At 32.1% G+C, this 18,671-nt stretch overlaps 2 protein-coding genes across 2 annotated transcripts; one reads left to right on the forward strand and one right to left on the reverse strand.

Moving 5' to 3' along the window:
- Positions 1–279: 279 nt before the first annotated feature.
- Sgf29 (SAGA-associated factor 29) lies at positions 280–7,486 on the forward strand. Its single transcript, XM_088267403.1, has 8 exons — positions 280–478; positions 566–696; positions 781–915; positions 1,790–1,912; positions 2,952–3,110; positions 3,247–3,348; positions 4,198–4,324; positions 5,596–7,486. The coding sequence occupies exons 2-8, from the start codon at positions 658–660 to the stop codon at positions 5,781–5,783; spliced, it is 873 nt and encodes a 290-aa protein (XP_088123529.1). The 5' UTR covers positions 280–478; positions 566–657; the 3' UTR covers positions 5,784–7,486.
- A 2,124-nt stretch (positions 7,487–9,610) lies between these two features.
- On the reverse strand, positions 9,611–13,483 carry LOC148305005 (uncharacterized). The gene is made up of 3 exons (XM_088267404.1): positions 13,404–13,483; positions 10,862–11,118; positions 9,611–10,096 (listed from the first exon to the last, which is right to left on the reverse strand). The coding sequence occupies exons 2-3, from the start codon at positions 11,116–11,118 to the stop codon at positions 10,030–10,032; spliced, it is 324 nt and encodes a 107-aa protein (XP_088123530.1). The 5' UTR covers positions 13,404–13,483; the 3' UTR covers positions 9,611–10,029.
- Positions 13,484–18,671: the final 5,188 nt, after the last annotated feature.

An 18,671-nucleotide genomic window follows, 5' to 3' on the forward strand; every position in this document is an offset into this window, starting at 1 on the left:
TCCTGATCCCCATTTAATCTCGTATATTCCGGAGCCAGATTTGTCTTATACCCACACCTCGTCGGCCTTCTATTTTGAATTTTATGTTAGATGCAATAGCCCGTACTTCTCTCAGCACATGCCACAGATAGGACACCTTCCGGACGTTGATATCAGTCAGCAACAACAACTGTCTCCCTGGAGCTGGAATTTTGATAATTTTTGTCTACGATAATCCATGCGAACATCTATGGATATAATTAAAATAATCTTGATTAGTAGTACTAGTATATAATCTTTGATTAGTAGTTTGTGATCTATGGTTAGCGTTCTGTCACTGAAATTGCCGATTCTCCATTCGGAAACAGTTGACAAGAGTTTTTTTCAAATAAAAACGTATGTATTCTGTAGTGACAAATTCGTCTGTTTAGATAATAGTCCGAAATACGGTGTATTCGTTGGTTCTTCATATTTTCGACTAATGTTGGTATACGATATTGTTAGTATCGTTGGATTTTGTTTGTTCCTTTTTTTGTTGTGAATCATAAATATTTATCTTTACTTTTTTGTTGTTGTTTTATTTCAGCTTTTATTTGTCTTCGTAATTGTTTCTTGGTACCATGTTATTCTGATTTCTAAAATTCTGTCTTATACTGACGTTTGTTGAAGGACAGCAAAATGCCTCTAACTGCCGATTTAGCCGCCCAGCAGGTGCAGGTTGGTAACCGATGTTGATATTTTACGAGTTTTTCAAATATGCTCTGGCTATTGCCCTTTTGACATGTCTTATTATCGTTTCAGGAATGTTTACGTTCTTTGCACCGTTATATTTACGAAATTGAAAGCGAAAGAAGTCGCTCTGAGCACAACATCGATAATTTGATAAGGGCTCAGGAAAAGATAGTCACAGAAGAAAATGGCGCGCATTATTACGAGGTTCGTTCTGAATTGTGTCCGAGAATAATTTCTGTGATTCAACACATTTCGGACGGGTGTTTTTGTACGCCTGCCGACCACTGGCAACGGGATTTGATAGTTGTGTACATATAGTTTCATTCATTCAAACCCTTATCCGCATCCCAATGGTGCATAGGGCACTGCATCATATAAACGCAGTGTTATCTTGATAGTTAACACATGAAGGGAAGGTGATCAGCCCGCCGCTTCCGGTACCAGTCCAAGGTAATATTGAATAAATATAAGAGTGAAAAAATCACTTATATTTATTTGACCCCCCCCTGGGAATCGAACCCATACATCAAACATATAGTTTAGACCTAAACAAAGAGATTGGTACATAATATTCACATAAAAACATTAAATAATTCCTTCTTTTCTGATTTTTACATTAGACTGGCACAGAAGGTAAAAATCCCGTCCTAAAGCATTAATCGACCCAACGGGTAGAAGTACCTTTCTCGTTCTTAGTGTGTTAACACATTTCGGATGGGAGAGGTATATTTACCCGTTCGGTCAATTAATGCTCAAGGATGGGATTTTTAACAGATTCAAATAAAATCATATTTAATTAGCTAGAAAAAACAAAAAACCACTAAATGATCTATAAACCTAGTACATAATAAGCAAGGTAAATAATAAATGCAATTCCCATTAAAAAAAATAAAAAGCATATTTACATAATTATCAAATCCCGTCGCCAGCGGTACGCAAGCATAAAAAATACCCGTTTGAAATGTGTTAACAATGGTGGAAAATCTTCTGCCGTATTATCTATTCCAAAGTTCCTAAACTGTTGAATTATAAATGGATATGAAGAGAAACTATAAAATATTATTGTATTTGTTTTTAGCAAAAACTGAAAGGTCTTTACAAAACGGCTTATGCTGATGCAAACCAAGAAGAGGAGTTACTTCGCAGCGCTTTGGGCAGAATAACAGAAATTCGTGCCATCAGAAATGAGCGCCGAATACAGGTCATTTAATTATTTTTTAAAAACTTTTCATCGCTCACTCCTTTCAAGAAATCATAAATCAAAAAACTTTATTTTTCAGGAGAACGTTTTTAAAGTTTAAAAATATAATACAATGTATTAAAAATAAATATCAAGCCACTTTTTGAACTTTTTACTGTGTAACAGATCTTTTTAAGTAAAACCTGAAGGTTTTTACTCCACTTGAAAAATGCAAAAACAACACCTTTTACCCTGTAGCGGGTAAATATTAAGTTAAAAATATCCCGCTTTTGCTGGGATATACTACATTTTCTGGGCATTCCGAAAACATGCTCAACTGAAAATTGACAATTTTTGATTTATGACGTTCTTGAAAGGAGTGAGCGAATAGTTAAACGGCACCATGTTTTGCACTTCACCTCCAAAATGTTTATTTTGCAAAATGATATATTTTGTTATTCTCTTGCAGTTTACAAAATAATAGTTAATATTTTCGGTGCTTTGAACAGAGTGATTGCAAATAAAAATATCTCTATGGAAACCAAACTGGCGGTTCACAATGGAGTGCTGGTACTGACACTGATGGCAAAGGAAGGATGAAATCGCTCCCTCATACGAATGTATGGAAAATCATTGTATGACAGAATTAAAATCGAATATATAAGAAAGGAATGTAAGGCTGAACAAAGGATAATTGAAAAGATTTGGAAGAGTTTTTTAAAGTGGTATGAACATGTGGAGCGTATGTATAACGAGAGGATGACTAAGAAAATATATGTGGCAAATGTGGGCGGGAGGACAGAACGCGGACGGCCGAAAAAGACTTGGCACGATCAAATCAATCAGAAATTGGTGGTGATCACCTAAAATCTGGTGTTGTCAAAGTCTGCATAATCGAAGGGCATGTATGAAGGTGAAGGAGGCGAGGAGTGTGTGTCAGGACAGAAGTGTGTGGTGTTCCATCCTCTCTGCCTATTGCTGCGGGAAACGGCGTGATGGTATTAGTAATAGTAATAGTAGTAGTACCTGTTAATATTCAGAAGATAAATCTGTTTTGCAGGCTCGCAATGCGGGGAACAAGGAAACTATCGGGTGCGGGGCGCTGATGAAGATGCTATTGAACTCCGCACAAACCCTGCCACTGTTTGTGGGCAAGCCGGGAGAGAGAGCTCCTCCTCTCTGTGGGGCTATGCCCGCAGACGCCAACTACATTGCCAAGGTTTCATTTTAATTTAATTTGTATTAAATTATATTTTGTATATTAGTTTCTGCGACAGTGTACACGCGATTGCTACTAGTATTTTACAATAATATATTTTTATATAAATTTAATATATGCATTTTTTATTTTAAAGAGCGGAGATATGGTGGCCGCACTAGTAAAAGTCTCTGATAAGGAAGAAAATTGGATCCTCGCTGAAGTGGTAGGATGGAATGTAGTCCAAAATAAATATGAGGTGAGATTACATATTATTATTGGTTTTTGAAAGAGATGAATGTAAATCTGGGTGTAAAATAGTAATAAATGGGAAAATATTGGAAGATTTCGTATATTTGGTAAGTATGTTTTCTAGGGATTGAAAGATTTATAAAGATAAAGAAAGGATAGTGAATGCGGGGAACAGAGTGAATGGTGCACTGAAATCAATTAATGAAATAAAGACCTAACAACAAAAACTAATCTGGCAGCACAAAACGGAGTTCTGGTTCTAACGGTAATATATGGAAGTGGAGCATGGAGTTGGCAAAAGAAAGATAAAAGTTGAATGAATGCAATAGAAATGCAATCTCTAAGACAAATGTGGGGCAAAATGATGTAAAACAGATGTTCGAATGGTGATATAAGGAAAGAAAGTAAGGTTGAGATGAGTATTATCGATAAATTAAGAAAGGTGTATTGAGATGGTTTAGGCATCCCAATTGAAGTGAGAATAATGAAACAAATTTATGAGGCGAATGTTGTTGGAAATAATAGCAGAGGATACCGAGGAAACAAAACTTGGCATGATCAAGTGTTTCAAATACTTGGATGTAGTCAGATCAGGAGTCGAAATAATCGGCGGTTATGTATGAGAAGATGCGTGTATGTGGAAAGAGGCAAAGCTTGTTTGGACTGAAAGATTGGTGTGGCATTATATTCTCTCTGTCTACCCCTGTGGGGTTATGGTTAGATAATTATTTTAGAAAATATCATTAGGTAATTACTAAACTGGAAGCCACTTTTTATTTATTGATAATGTTAAATTTAGCACTCAGACCATGTTATGTTGCAATTTTGTGCCTGTGGTAATTATTTTTCTCTCTAGGTTGACGATATTGATGAGGAACAAAAAAATCGCCACACTCTGTCCAAGAGACGTGTTGTTCCATTGCCGCTCATGAGGGCCAATCCCCAAACCGACGAGCATGCTTTGTTCCCAAAAGGATCTGTTGGTAAGTTCATATATTGTTTTGCCATTATTTTTATTTTTATTTATTTATGGTTCACAAACAATGAAAAACATATTACAATAAATGAAATACAGTGCAACACAAATTGTTTGAATGTTTTTCATCAATTAGATGAGAACACAACAAGCTTACAGAAACGATAAAGGTGCAGGTTAAACACATATATATACAGAATATAAATTTGGTTGTAAAAAAAGGGTAGTAACAATTATAAGTAATAAAGTAAGAAAAATAAAAATAAAAATTAGAAGTAAAAATTAAAAGTGAAATTAAACTATGCTACATAAGGTACAAAATTCAAGACTCTACCAGATTGGTGAAATCAATTTGAAATTGATTTCACCAATCTGGTAATAGACCTCTTTTATTCCTCCGTGCCATCATTAAATATGTCTATTTATTGATTTGGCGTTTAATTTGTACAACTCCATTTTAATTTATGTATTAATTTTAAATCAAACACAGATTTTTTGAATCTACTAAGTTGTATTTTATTAACAAAAACACATAAAAAATTATATTGTGACAATTGTTTCGCCTTGTTAGGGCATTCGTTTGATAATGCCCTAACAAGGCGAAACAATTGTCACGGTATAATTTTTTATGTGTTTTTGTTAATAAAATACAACTTAGTAGACTCAAAAAATCTGTGTTTGATTTAAAATTAATACATAAATTAAATATGTGGATTATGTAAGCAAAAATCCACTTAATGATCTATAAACCTTGTGCATAATAAGCAAGATAAATAAAAATACGATTCCCATCTAAAAAAAAGTCAGGTCAGGTATCGAATTAATCGGAGGGTATATATATTAGGGGATGCATGAATGTGCAAGAGGCGAAGATTGTTTGCGAAGACAGATTGGTGTGGTTCGTTCTATTCTCTGCACATGCGGAAAATCGGAGTGAGTGGTTACTTAGTTAAAATAGATGATGTAATTCTGTAAAGTAAATACCAATTTGATAAATTCTTCTATTTATTGTTGGGTAATATATCCAAAATTAAACAAGGTTTATTGGATTTGAATTCTACATTTATTTATGTATATGTTAATATGTGACGCGTTTCATGTAGAATTCAAATCCAATAAACCTTGTTTAATTTTGGATATATTACTCAACAATGCAATATGGAATTCTACCAACTGTCTACAGTCAACAATAAATAAAACTTCTATTTATAGTTTAATTTCAATTTTTAAAAATTGCATACGGTTGTTAATAAATTAGTAAATACATATTATTTCCAGTGATGGCTCTGTACCCGCAAACAACTTGTTTCTACAAAGCCGTCGTGAACAAGTTGCCTTCGCAGGCATCTGACAAGTACGAGGTTTTGTTTGAGGACTCCTCGTATGCGGACGGCTACTCCCCGCCGGAGCGGGTGACGCAGCGCTACGTCATCGCCATCAAGGAGGGCAAGGGCCGGACCAGCTGACATGCGGCCCCCTGCTCCAACTCTTCGTCCTCCTCTCCGCGCTCCGACACCACTAGCGAACTCGGTTTTCTCATGTAAAGAAACGCATTTGAGTCTTGTATTTACACGCTTCGGACGGCTGTTTTTTGATCATGCGGACCGCTGGCGGTGGGATTTGATAATTATGTACATATGGTTTACACACTAAGGATGGGAAAGGTATTTCTACCCGTTCGGTCGATTGATACTTAAGGACGGGAATATTATTTTAACCTTCTCCTCCGGCCTCATTTCAAAATCAGAAAAGAAGGAATCATTTAGTGTTTTTATATGAATATTATGTCCCAATCTCTTTAAGGTCTAAACCATATGTACACAGTTATTAAATCCCGTCGTTAGTGGTCGTAAAAAGGCGTAAAAAAACACCTGTCCGAAATTTTTAAGAGGTTCGTACAAAGTGATTGGAACATAATATTAATATAAAAACTTCAAATATGTAATTCCTTTATTTCTGACATTGAAATGATGCTGGCGCAGAAGGTGAAAATACCTTCTTCTCACTTCTATTATCTGCATTCTTCTCGCACTCTGTTATCTTTACATGAAAGAATGAGACAAAAGTTTGTTAGCAATCTGTATTATATTACAATTGGTATTTAAGAAATCAGATAAAGGGATTTTTGTAAAATTTAGTTTTGGTTCACTTTTCGCTGGTTTTCATCCGCCGCACACACCAATTAGTATATACCGCGAAGCCCGCGAAAAATGTGATAACAGTCTATATTCCAATGGTTTTTCTTGCCCTGTAGGCTACTTCCGTAGAAGAAAAACAAACCTTGGGGCATGTTCGAATGTAAATAAATATACTGCCAGTGAGCATTACAGAAATGGTATTGAGCGATTCTAATGCACATTAATATATGTATGTCATATGCGAATACACTAAAAATTATATTTTTATCGCATTGAAATGTGCGAAAACTAATTAATGACCATACATTCTATGCTTGCGTCAAAATTATCAAGTACAATTTGGTCTTAAATTAAAATGAGGTTAGTTAAAATTAAATTAAAAAAGGTATGAAGAATGTGGGTATAAGTTTTAAGTACAAATAAAAAAATTTCATTACTTAATATCGTATAATAATAATAAAACCCTTATCCGCACCCCAATGGTGCATAGGGCACTGCGTCATATAAACGCAGTGTTATCTTGATGGTTTACACATGAAGGAAAGGTGATCAGCCCTCCGCTTCAGGTACCAGTCCAGGGTAATATTGAATAAATATGACTGAAAAAATCACTTATATTTTATTTTACCCCCCTTGGGAATCGAACCCGGGACCTCCAGAACGGTAGCCGAGCGTGCTGACCATTACACTACGGAGGCGGACTATCGTATACATTTGTATACATATTTAATACCTTGTCATTCATTATATTATTAATCATATCTGTTTTTTTTGCTGCAGTTTATAATGCAGTTTATGGTACATACATGCAAAGTTTTGTGTCTAATTATTTTTCAAGTCAATATTTTCCACATAGCTGTGAACAATGCTTATTATACATATTTATAAAGCTATCATGTAGGTAGAAATGGTTGTATGTATTTTATAAACATTAAGAGTAGTTTTATCATAAATATAAAAGGTTAGTTTTGTATCGCAAACATTGAATTATGTACTTCACTAATATACACACATATAAATGTTTACATAATTTTGTGAAATTTTTAATGAATAATTTTTTAATACTTTCTCTTTTTTAGTGCACCTGCACTTCATATATATAATAATAATAAAATAATAAAACCCTTATCCGCACCCCAATGGTGCATAGGGCACTGTTTTCATATGAACGCAGTGTTATCTTGATCGTTTACACATGAAGGGAAGGTGATCAGCCCTCCGCTTCAGGTACCAGTCCAGGGTTATATTGAATAAATATTACAGTGAAAAAATCACTTATATTTATTTGACCCCCCTGGGAATTGAACCCGGGACCTCCAGAACGGTAGCCGAGCGTGCTGACCATTACACTACGGAGGCGGACAAATATACACTAATATACACACATATAAATGTATACATAATTAAGTGAAATTTTTAATGAATAATTTTTTAATACTTTCTCTTTTTTAGTGCACCTGCACTTCACATATAAGTGAAATAATAAAAATATTTCTTACGGTAATATCCATTTACAATTAGAATGTCTAGAATCAGTTTGTGACTTAGCTCACTATCCTTTGTTGGTTCATTTTTTTATTTGACTTTTAATGACAATTAGCTTAGCCTGGTTTCACAACTTAGAAGATAATATAAAACCGTTTTATAAAAATTGAATATATTATAATAAAAAATATTAAACTAAAGATAATGATGCAATGAAAATTTTTAACATTTGACCCTTAACTACTGACATGGGGGTCTCTCAGGACTAGAAATAAAAGATTAAGTATAATATACATACATTTATTTGTTTAAAAAAAATTAATTAGTCTGTTCCTTATCCGCACCCCATGGTGCATAGGGCACTGCATCATCAGTGTTATCTTGATCGTTAATTGTATAAAGATAAGTTGATAAGTCCTGTGCTTTTCGTACTAGTCCTGGGTGATTATCCAATCAAATATCAAATAATTATGAATGTGAAAATAACTTATATTTATTTTGACCCTCTTTGGAATTAAATCTGGGAACTTCAGTATGGTAGCCATATCGCTCACTCCTTTCAAGAACGTCATAAATAAAAAATTGTCAATTTTCAGTTGAGCATATTTTCGGAATGCCCAGAAAATGTACTATATCCCAGAAAAAGAGGCATATTTTTAACTTAATATTTACCCGCTACATGGCAGAAAGTGTTGTTTTTGCATTTTGAAGAAAAGGTATTGTTTAATTATTTTTTTAAATAAACTAAATATTTTTCAAATGGAGAAAAAATCTTCAGGTTTTACTTAAAAAGATCTGTTGCGTAGTAAAAAGTTCAATAAGTGGCTAGATATTTATTTTTAAAACATTGTATTATATTTTTAAACTTTAAAAACGGTCTCCTGAAAAATCAAGTTTTTTGATTTATGACGTTCTTGAAAGGAGTGGGCGATATGCGGTAACCACTAAATTATAGAGGCATTTGTTGGTTTTGTTTTTTTTTGTTAAATTATATAGATAAATGATTTGTGATTATTTTCCTTATAAGAGTAAGTCAATTTATGTAATCATTTTTAATACTTAATTTAATATTTTTTTATTATTATTATTTAAACTTTTGAGAACTAGATATGAAGTGATTCCAAGTCATAAAATATTATGTTCAAGTACTTTAAAAAAAATATAATAATAGTTAGAATTAATTTTATTTGTGATATAAGTACATATGTATTTTAATTCACCTTAGTTGAAAATGCATAAAAATATTTCCATTTTTTAAAAACGCTTACGTAAACACAAAGCTTGTTTGACCTCCATGTGTGTACAGATTGTATAGATTGTAAAAGTAAAACACATTGGCAGTTGAGGGTTAAATATTGTTTATTTGTTTGTATAAAATTAAAGCCTGAAATTTTTTTGTTAATCAAAAATTAATACTGTGTAACGTTGGTACAGTGTAATTTTATTTAATACAGTATATAATAAATATGAATATACAAAATATGGTGTTTTTATTTTATTTTTATTTCTTTAAATATTGTTTTATATTTACATAAATAAAAATATTCTTTTTACATTGTGATCTCATTCTTTCACAACTACAATTATTTTTGATCACCTCTTTTTGTACTCTTTGTTCATTACAAACTATGATATACTACGATAAGGATTAAAAATAATGAAAAAAAAGACAGTGTTTAAATAGTTTTTATTTTATTTTATAAAAAATAAAAGAATCAATATTAAATATGAACACATTATTGCGTTGTGTGCTAACTGTAAAATTATATTTCTGAGATTTTATGTGATAGAGTAAAATACTGAAAATATATCAATTTTACTGAGTAATGTAACAGTCGAAACAATTTGTATTCCATAATAAACACATTAAGGAAAAAAATTGTAAAAATCATTTAAGCGTTTGTACATACATATATATAATACTAGAAAGTGAATGTTTTAAAATTAATGATAAAAGTACTTTCAAGAATTCTCCAGCATCAGAAGTAAAATGGCCAGTTTATCAATATGGGATACTTTACAAACGTAACGGAGAAACCTCAAGAATTCTTTAAATTTATTAATTAATTAGATTTAATTATGAAATTATTCAGCCCCAATAGCTGTAACTCTTGTAGTATACTGGGTAGTCATCGTGGTAATAGTCGTAGTGGTATCTGAAATGAAACAGTGGAGATTAAAAATATTTTTTTTTAAATATTTAGATTGTCTTGATAGAATTAAAAATTAAGAAATAAAAAAGGAATGTGAGGTTTAACTAGGGATTGTTGAAAAGATTAAGAAAAGTTCTAAGATGGTATGGACATGTTGAGTGTAGAAGTCGTGTTTGTGTAAAATAACAAAATATAATTTGTTTTGTTTAAAAGATTGTTTTTTAATTTACAAATTTCAGCAAAATGTGATAAAATACTATCTTTTGCACACTCACATTAAAAGTAAAGAAGTATATTAAAAACATCTTATGGGTGTAAGATGAATTTTCAACAATAATTTTGTATCCGGATTTTAAAAGAGAATGAACTAATGAGAAACATACATGAAAATCAATAGAGGGTGAAAGAGATGGCTTGTCCTTTGTTTTTTTTGTTGGTTGTCATTATATGAAACAAATGTTTTAATGATCCGCTGAATGTAATCGTTGGAAAGAGTTTTTACTTTAAGGTGGAGACTGACTGGAGCATTTCGTCGTAACATCGCTCGCGGCGAGCATCCGAAACTATGGATGGAGCGCTCGGCTCGCTGTACTGACTGCCTGAATGCTCGCATCGTAACGTTTTACGATACGACGAAATGTTCTGGTCAGTCTCCTTTACAAATCAATTGAAATCTGTACCACATTCTCATACAATTACAAAATCATACAAACAGCTTAATATTGTCATTTAATTTTATTTTAATTGCCATCTAATAATAATACTTACGGTCTGTAATATCCACCATAACCTCCCCATCCCCCGTATCCTCCGTATCCTCCATAACCACTGTATACTCTGTAGGATGGGCGGTAGTAGTGTCCTCCCCAGAATGTCGCATCCGTCTTGAGGTCATCCGCTGGCTCCTGGTCTTCAGCATCCTTGGCAACAGGTTCCAGAGGGACTGCTTTCTCCTTCACTTCCTCTACAGGCACGGCTACAGCCACCGCCACAAATAGGAATGCTGCTAGGATAATCAGCTTCATCTGGTGAACAAAATAAACACTGAATTTTACTACAGTACCTATAAACACATTTCGGTTGGCTGTTATTTTACGCCTGCAGACTACTCGCGACGGGATTTGATAATTGTGTCCATATAGTTTAGAACATGGGTGGCCAACATTTTCAGTCGAACCCGGGATTTCAAGAACGGTAGCCAAGCGTGCTGACCACTACACTACGGAGGTAGACAAAATCAGTCAAAGGGATCATTCCGAATTACTAAATCATATTTTGTGTTATGCTAATTGCCTGACAGTAGGCGCTATTAACGGAGTACAACCAGGTATGGAAATGTCAAATATGGATTATTTATTAACAGCTTGCCGAAAACTGGTTGATTTAAATATTTGTTTTTTTATAAATTTTATACTAACGATCATTTATCACTTTTATCATTCGTGAATTTAAAAAAAATGATCGAAAATAAAATATAACTAAATATTACCACATAATAAGATATTACCACAATTGATTAATTAATGAAATGAAATATTTTAGCACTAGTAAATTCCGACTCTTGTGATCACACATTTGTTAGGGACAAATAACAGGTGCTTTGATTTTTTTTACAGGAAAAAATGTTGAATTTCAATAAAAGTGTTTTTATGTAAAAATCAAACAAAATTTTGTTTTATTTTTATCGTACAATTATTCGCTTGAAAATCAATCGACTCGATAGTTTTTTTTTTCTAAGAAGCTTTTAGAATTAAAACAACAACAAAAATACGCACATTTTATAAAATTATATTTATTATTTAGTAAAGTTATGTCATATAAACGACTGGCTAAAAGCGATTTATTGGATTGTATCCAACAAAATAAAATAAAAGAAAACGCTAAAAGTAAAACTGATATTGTCATAAATACAATAATCAAACAAATTGAATTAAGGTTAAATTTACCAATTTCATTTGACGTTATGAAGTGATTTGAAAAAAAACAATTCTTTTAAACATTACTCCCAGTGAAAAAATTGCATCGATGAGCATTTTAAATTTTATCATTATCAATAACGAATATCAATCATTAGCAAATATACCACATATCATGACTAGGTACAATCAGTATAAATTATTGTATATTTTTATTCCGATATTGTTGAAAAAACTGTTTACGTCGAGGCCTACCGACATCGACAGTACAGTAAAAATATAAAAAAGATGTACAAAAGTTATAATAAATAAATAAAACCCTTATCCGCACCCAAATGGTGCATAGGGCACTGTGTCATATAAACGCAGTGTTATGTTGATCGTTTTTTACACATGAAGGAAAGGTGATCAGCCCTCCGCTTCAGGTACCAGTCCATGGTAATATTGATCAAATATTACAATGAAAAAATCACTTATATTTATTTTACCCCCCTTGGAAATCGAACCCAGGACCTCCAGAACGGTAGCCGAGCGTGCTGACCATTACACTACGGAGGCGGACAAAAAGTTATAAAAAGGAAAATCATCAAGTTAATGCTTATTTATTAAAATATAATCAAACTGTTTTTAATTGTATTATTTTATTTTATTTATACAACTAGTTTAGTCATTTTTTTAAATATTTGATATGCGTAGCAAGAACATTTTAAAATTGGTATACATACAATAATATAGAGCAAATGGCTTACTCAAAAATATGAAATAAATGAAGATTGCTATTTTTTACGTAAAAGGTCGGTATGCTTTAATGTATTTTTAATATTTTTATGTATTAAGTAAATAATTTTCAAAAAAATATATAGGTATATAATGCTTCATTAAAAAATTTTACTCAATAGTTTTTAAACAGTTCTTGAAAAACTTGGTACATGTTTGACCAAACCAAGAATGATTGTTTTTATTATTTTTTAACAAAATGGCGGATTTTCTCCATTTTTTTATTGTATGTACAGTGAACAAAATATAATATTATTTTTTAATATTATTATTATTATAAAAAAATAGAATGGAGGTTTTTTTCTTTTAAATATACCATATTAAATAAATTATAAACTAACACAATATTTAATATTATTTCACTGCGTGTGTCAATTTTTTTAATATATTAATTTTTTGAACTAAAATTCTGTTTGAAAATGGTGTGGAATACTTCGAAATACGTGTCAAAATAAATTTTAAGAAATAGCGCTATATACCAAGTAATACTTCAATGAAAAAAATCACAAGAAAGAAACTTTATATTCAAACATTCAAATAAAATATTTAAAAAAACTATACTTTGAATGAAATCACACTTTAATTTACAAAAAAAATAATTAAATGACTAGTCTTACCTTTTTATATTTTAATTATAAGCCACAAAACTGAACGGAAAGCTCGAAAGCGTACTTAAGAGATTCTAATTGTTATTGATACCTCTGTCTGATTCCCACCGCTTTTTATATTCTGAATTTAGACAGAGAAAGGAACAGTGTCACCGGTCAGCTGTGCTGCTCTCACACCTTCCACCACGTTTGCGTTAATTTTCTATGACTGTCACAAATACTTCAGTAAAGACGCATTTCTTGAAGGGAAATCCTCAACGCGATAGGTGGAAAATAAGGAAAAATATCTGAATTATTTTTTACGATATCGCAACGTGTCACCGAAGAATAAAGGAAACGTATATGTGCATTCCTATACAGATGTCATTCCACAGATTATTAGGTATTATAAAAAACTTTATCCGCATAATAAATATTTAAATTATAACTTTTGGAGAAAAAAACTGCGATAAGCATTATCGATATATTTTAAGAAGGCGTATTGAGATGGTTTGGGCATGTGAATCGAATGAGTGAAGAAATGAAAGTCAAAGAAATTTATGAGGCAAATGCGGTTGGTAATAGAAGCAGAGGAAGACTGAGAAAATGTTGGCATGATCAGTATTTCAAATACTTGGGCTTGGTCAGGTCAGGAGTTGGAATAATCTACTGGCATGTATGACAAGATACATGAATGTGAAGATTGTTTGTAGAGACAGATTATTGTGGCGTTCTATTCTCTCTGCCTACTCCTGCGAAGAACCGGCGTAAAATTTGTTAATTTTTTTTATCTGTTAGGAGACACTGGTTTTATTAAAAATTATCGTAAATTATCTGGAATTTGGGCATATCGCCAGAAAGAACGAAAAGAGTCTTGAAAAACTGGTAGTAACAGGTACAGTTGAAGGCAAGCGGGCAAGAGGACGGTCTCCAACAAGATGGACAGACCAAATAAAGGAATTAACCGGATCCTCGCTAAACGCTGCCATCAAGTTGGCCCAGGACCGGGAAGAATGGAGAGGACTTGTGCACCAAGTGCCTGACATTCCAGAAGACCACGACGCTCAGCATTGAGCAAGAAGATGAAGAAGAAGAAGAAGAATCTGGAATAGCTCAATTCCTAGCTATAAAGCAATAATTACAATATCAATGCATAATTATTTTTTATATGTTCATCCTTATTTAGATAAGTACTTTTCGAACCAATCTTCTTCATCTCTTATAGATCCTCAGGATCTGTCTGTGCCTCCACCTGTCCTTCTTGGGATGTTGACTCCAGCTATCTTTCCACCTTTTTGGAGGTCTGCCCGGTCTGTCTACGTCCTCAGGGTTTCCTCGAAGGGCGATACTTGGTCTTAAGTCTGTCTTCTAACATTCTGTTTACACGCTCGACCAATAATATACCTACTTAAAAAGAAAAAAAAATATTATTTTCTCATATTATTTTGTCATAAAGTACACAACATGTAATTTATTTTGTACGGCCGTTTATTTAGGAAAAAATGTAATTCTAATTGTAATATTAATTTTTGTTTTAACTGTAAATTTCCACTCATAAGTTTGTTTGGCTCGCCGTTCTGTTTTTCTTTATTAGAATCTCGGAATTAGCTCTGTCGCCTAGGGAGTCACATTGCTGAAGACAATAATTTTACGCATTACGAATAAATTGAAGATTAACTCTGCTTAGTAAATAATATTATACTCTACGAGGCATTAGCGCAGTAATAAATATTATTATGTATAAGAACCATAAGAACGCAGTGCCGGATTTTTGACTTGTGAGGCCCCGGGCGTATTTTAATATTAAGGTCCAGTATTCGTCTAGTCGCAACTTAATTTTCTCTAAATTTCGTTACCTTGATCGCTACACGAAGGAGGGGTGATCAGATCTTTAGGTACCAGTCCAGAATAATATTAAATGAATATTGGATTGAGAATCATTGATATTATTTTTTGACATCTCATCAAAGATGAAGAAGAATATGGAAGTCTGGGCATTTACGAAGCTGCCGTCCGTCATTGGCTAGTTTAATGCCCAGACTTTATTCTTCTTCATCTTTGATGAGATAAAAACAAAAACAAAATCAATAACTCATGTGTTTACCACGCCTCCTTTTGCATTTTTTATGTATATATGTATATCCCTTTGCAAATACGAGTATTATTTTAAATACTTTTTGAATAATGATTATTTTAAAGAATTATTTTATTTTAAGAATTATTTTATTTGAATTTTGTATTATTTTAAAGAATTATTGAATAATTGAAGAATGATTTTTATAGGAATTCAACAACATAAAAAAACATTCAATTTATTTTTGAAATGATTAAATAATTTGTGTTTATTTTTGGAAGTTAATTTTAGAGCTCCTTTACTTGTGAAGTCCGAGATCTGAGAATCCGCCACTGTAAGAACGTCTACTTTTCCTATTTATTTTTATTAACGGTGTTTTTTGTATATTTAAAAAAAATGACTATTTAGCTTTGAAATAAAGGTTAAAAATTTAAAACATTTAAATAAATAAACAAACAAAAAGCTTAAAGCCAGAAAGCAAATTTTAGAACGGAACGTATAAAGAGATAATGATTTTTATTAAAAGAAAATTTTCCTAAAGTAAATATATTATTTTGATATTTAAAAAAACAATAAAGAAATATTCAAGAGTCAGTGAAGCTACATAATAAAAGTACTGTTTAATTAGAATAGGAAAAAAAACCTTTTTAATTCACCCGTAAAAGTAAACTTGAGCAATTTGAATTTAATAATATGGTAATTAGATATGTTGATGATATATAATACCCTATATGTAGAGGCATGCATTCTATATAAGTAGAAAAGCAGTGCCTATTCTGGATTACTCGCGTTCCATATAAAAACACGACTAGTGCCTACTATGCCTTATCCTTACCCAACCCACTACACACACACACACACACACACACACACACATATATATATATATATATATATATATATATATATATATATATATATATATATATATATATATATATATATATATATAATACATATATCTATACACATACTTATATAATAATAAGCATTTTCTTGGTTGTTTGGTTTGTGAGATATTCATGATGTTCATAATTTAAAAGTCACTTAATGAAAGATGCAACCTAAAGGGGCATTTCCGATTAGTTCACTGCCTTCAAGGACAGTTACCTGGTGACATTCAATGGGATTTACATATACCTACAATATGTATTTAAAAAAAACGATAACACATTTTTACTGGGCTGAAGACCATTTCTTTTATTACAGTAGTTTCCGACGCCTCTGTCCCAAAGAACGTAAATCTATTTAATGTCTTGTCATAACTTGAACCTAAGTGACGTGACATTATTTAGAAAAACGACTTAAATTTCTTAGAATTTTTTGGGTGAATAATGAGTCATGGAATCCTATGATTTATATCACAAATCATCCTTATTGTGATTTATCTAAACTATCAAGCATTAATTAACAAAGTCTTTATCACATGGTAGAGATAAAACTTTTCCTCACATGTGAATTGTGCAAAATCATGTTTATTAAAAATTCCTATAGTATTGTCCTCGTTCCATACGTGACTCTCACGAGCGATCCACACGCAAAACATAATTTAATTATCATGTTATTATCTGAGTTTGTCAAAATGATATGCCTAAAATTATATTATTATCCTTAGAGATGAATCACGTATCAAAACTTTCTATGAGGAAAATGGGTTCACGATAAAATCTCCACAGTAAAAATCTAGGCGTCTAAAATTCCAACGATGGATATAGAAAAATAGTTATTTAAGATTGGATAATCGATAACACGACACAATTTTTTTTAAAACCAAGGTACCAAACATTTAACGTAATTATTTTTTGATAGTTTTTGTTTTTAAAAAAATTTATTCGAAATATTTATATGGTTTTGAAAACAAAAGTGTTATTGAAAGGTATGAACTTAAAAAATTACAAACCTTTTGCTTTTGCGTAATGTGTAATATTTTAAATTTGTTTTTTTTTATTTATAAACCAAAATGGAAAACCACTTATATCAGGAAAAATATATTACTTACAATATTTAGAGGGTGTACGAATTTCTGGAGTTGGTGTATATGGGAGTATGTAAATAAATATTTTTTATTCATATCTCAACACAGATGAAAAAGTCTATTTGGACAGGGTATATGGAAATCTGCCTCCGTAGTGTAATGGTCAGCATGCTCGACTACCGTTCTGGAGATCCCGGGTTTGACTCCCAGGGGGGGATCGAATAAATATAAGTGATTTTTTCACTCTAATATTTTTCAATATTATCCTGGACTGATACCTGAAGCGGAGGGCTGATCACCTTTGCTTCATGTGTTAACGATCAAGATAACACAGTGATGATGCAGTGCCCTACGCACCATTGGGTTGCGGATAAGGGTTTGAAGAATAAGATGTGAAAATATAAGTATTTAAAGCACAAACAAGTATAATAATAAATTGAAAATGATACTTCGATAAATCGCTCACTCCTTTCAACAAAGTCATAAATAAAAAAACTTGATTTCTCAGGAGACCGTTTTTAAAGTTTAAAAATACTCATTCAAACCCTTAACCGCACCCCCATGGTGCATAGGGCACTGCATCATATAAACGCAGAGTTATCTTGATCATTAACACATTAAGGAAAGGTGATCAGCCCTCCGCTTCCAGTACCAGTCCAAGGTAATATTGAATAAATATAAAGTGAAAAGATCACTTACATTTGTTTGACCCCCCCTGGGAATTGAACCCGGGACCTCCAGTACGGTAGCCGAGCGTGCTGACCATTACACTACGGAGGCGGACTAATATAACCTAATGTATTAAAAATAAATATCAAGCCACTTAGTGAACTTTTTACTGTGCAACAGATCTTTTAAGGTAAAACTTGAAGGTTTTGTCTCCATTTGAAAAATATTTGGTTTATTTAAAAAATAATAAAACAATACCTTTTTTCAAAATGCAAAAACAACACTTTCTGCCTTGTAGCGAGTAGATATAAAGTTAAAAAATGCCACTTTTGCTGGGATACAGTACATTTTCTGGGCATTCCGAAAACATGCACAACTGAAAATAGACTCCTTTGCATACTGTTCTGTATTTGAGTGATTTTTTTCAAAAGCGGATATAGCCGAAGTGCAGTTTGTTATTTATGATTAGAAACGGAAAGCATCTGAGCACCTTTGTATATTAATTTGTAGTATTAAGGCCCAGAGTCGCAACTGAATTTTCTCTAAATCCAGATAACATTTTACGTAATTAATTTTTTCT

Source organism: Brachycentrus maculatus, unplaced genomic scaffold (genome assembly GCF_059751285.1).
Source record: "Brachycentrus maculatus isolate JH-2025_06_01 unplaced genomic scaffold, ASM5975128v1 h1tg000294l, whole genome shotgun sequence".
NCBI classification, from domain to species: Eukaryota; Metazoa; Arthropoda; class Insecta; order Trichoptera; family Brachycentridae; genus Brachycentrus; species Brachycentrus maculatus.

Excerpts from the sequence above, each read along its gene's own strand:
- LOC148305005 (XM_088267404.1), bottom strand. The coding sequence starts at position 11,118 with ATGAAGCTGATTATCCTAGCAGCATTCCTATTTGTGGCGGTGGCTGTA. Across the intron at positions 10,097-10,861 it reads TATGGTGGATATTACAGACC|ATACCACTACGACTATTACC; the intron begins GTAAGTATTATT and ends GTTTCATTTCAG.
- Sgf29 (XM_088267403.1), top strand. The coding sequence starts at position 658 with ATGCCTCTAACTGCCGATTTAGCCGCCCAGCAGGTGCAG. Across the intron at positions 916-1,789 it reads ATGGCGCGCATTATTACGAG|CAAAAACTGAAAGGTCTTTA; the intron begins GTTCGTTCTGAA and ends ATTTGTTTTTAG. Across the intron at positions 3,349-4,197 it reads TAGTCCAAAATAAATATGAG|GTTGACGATATTGATGAGGA; the intron begins GTGAGATTACAT and ends TTTTCTCTCTAG.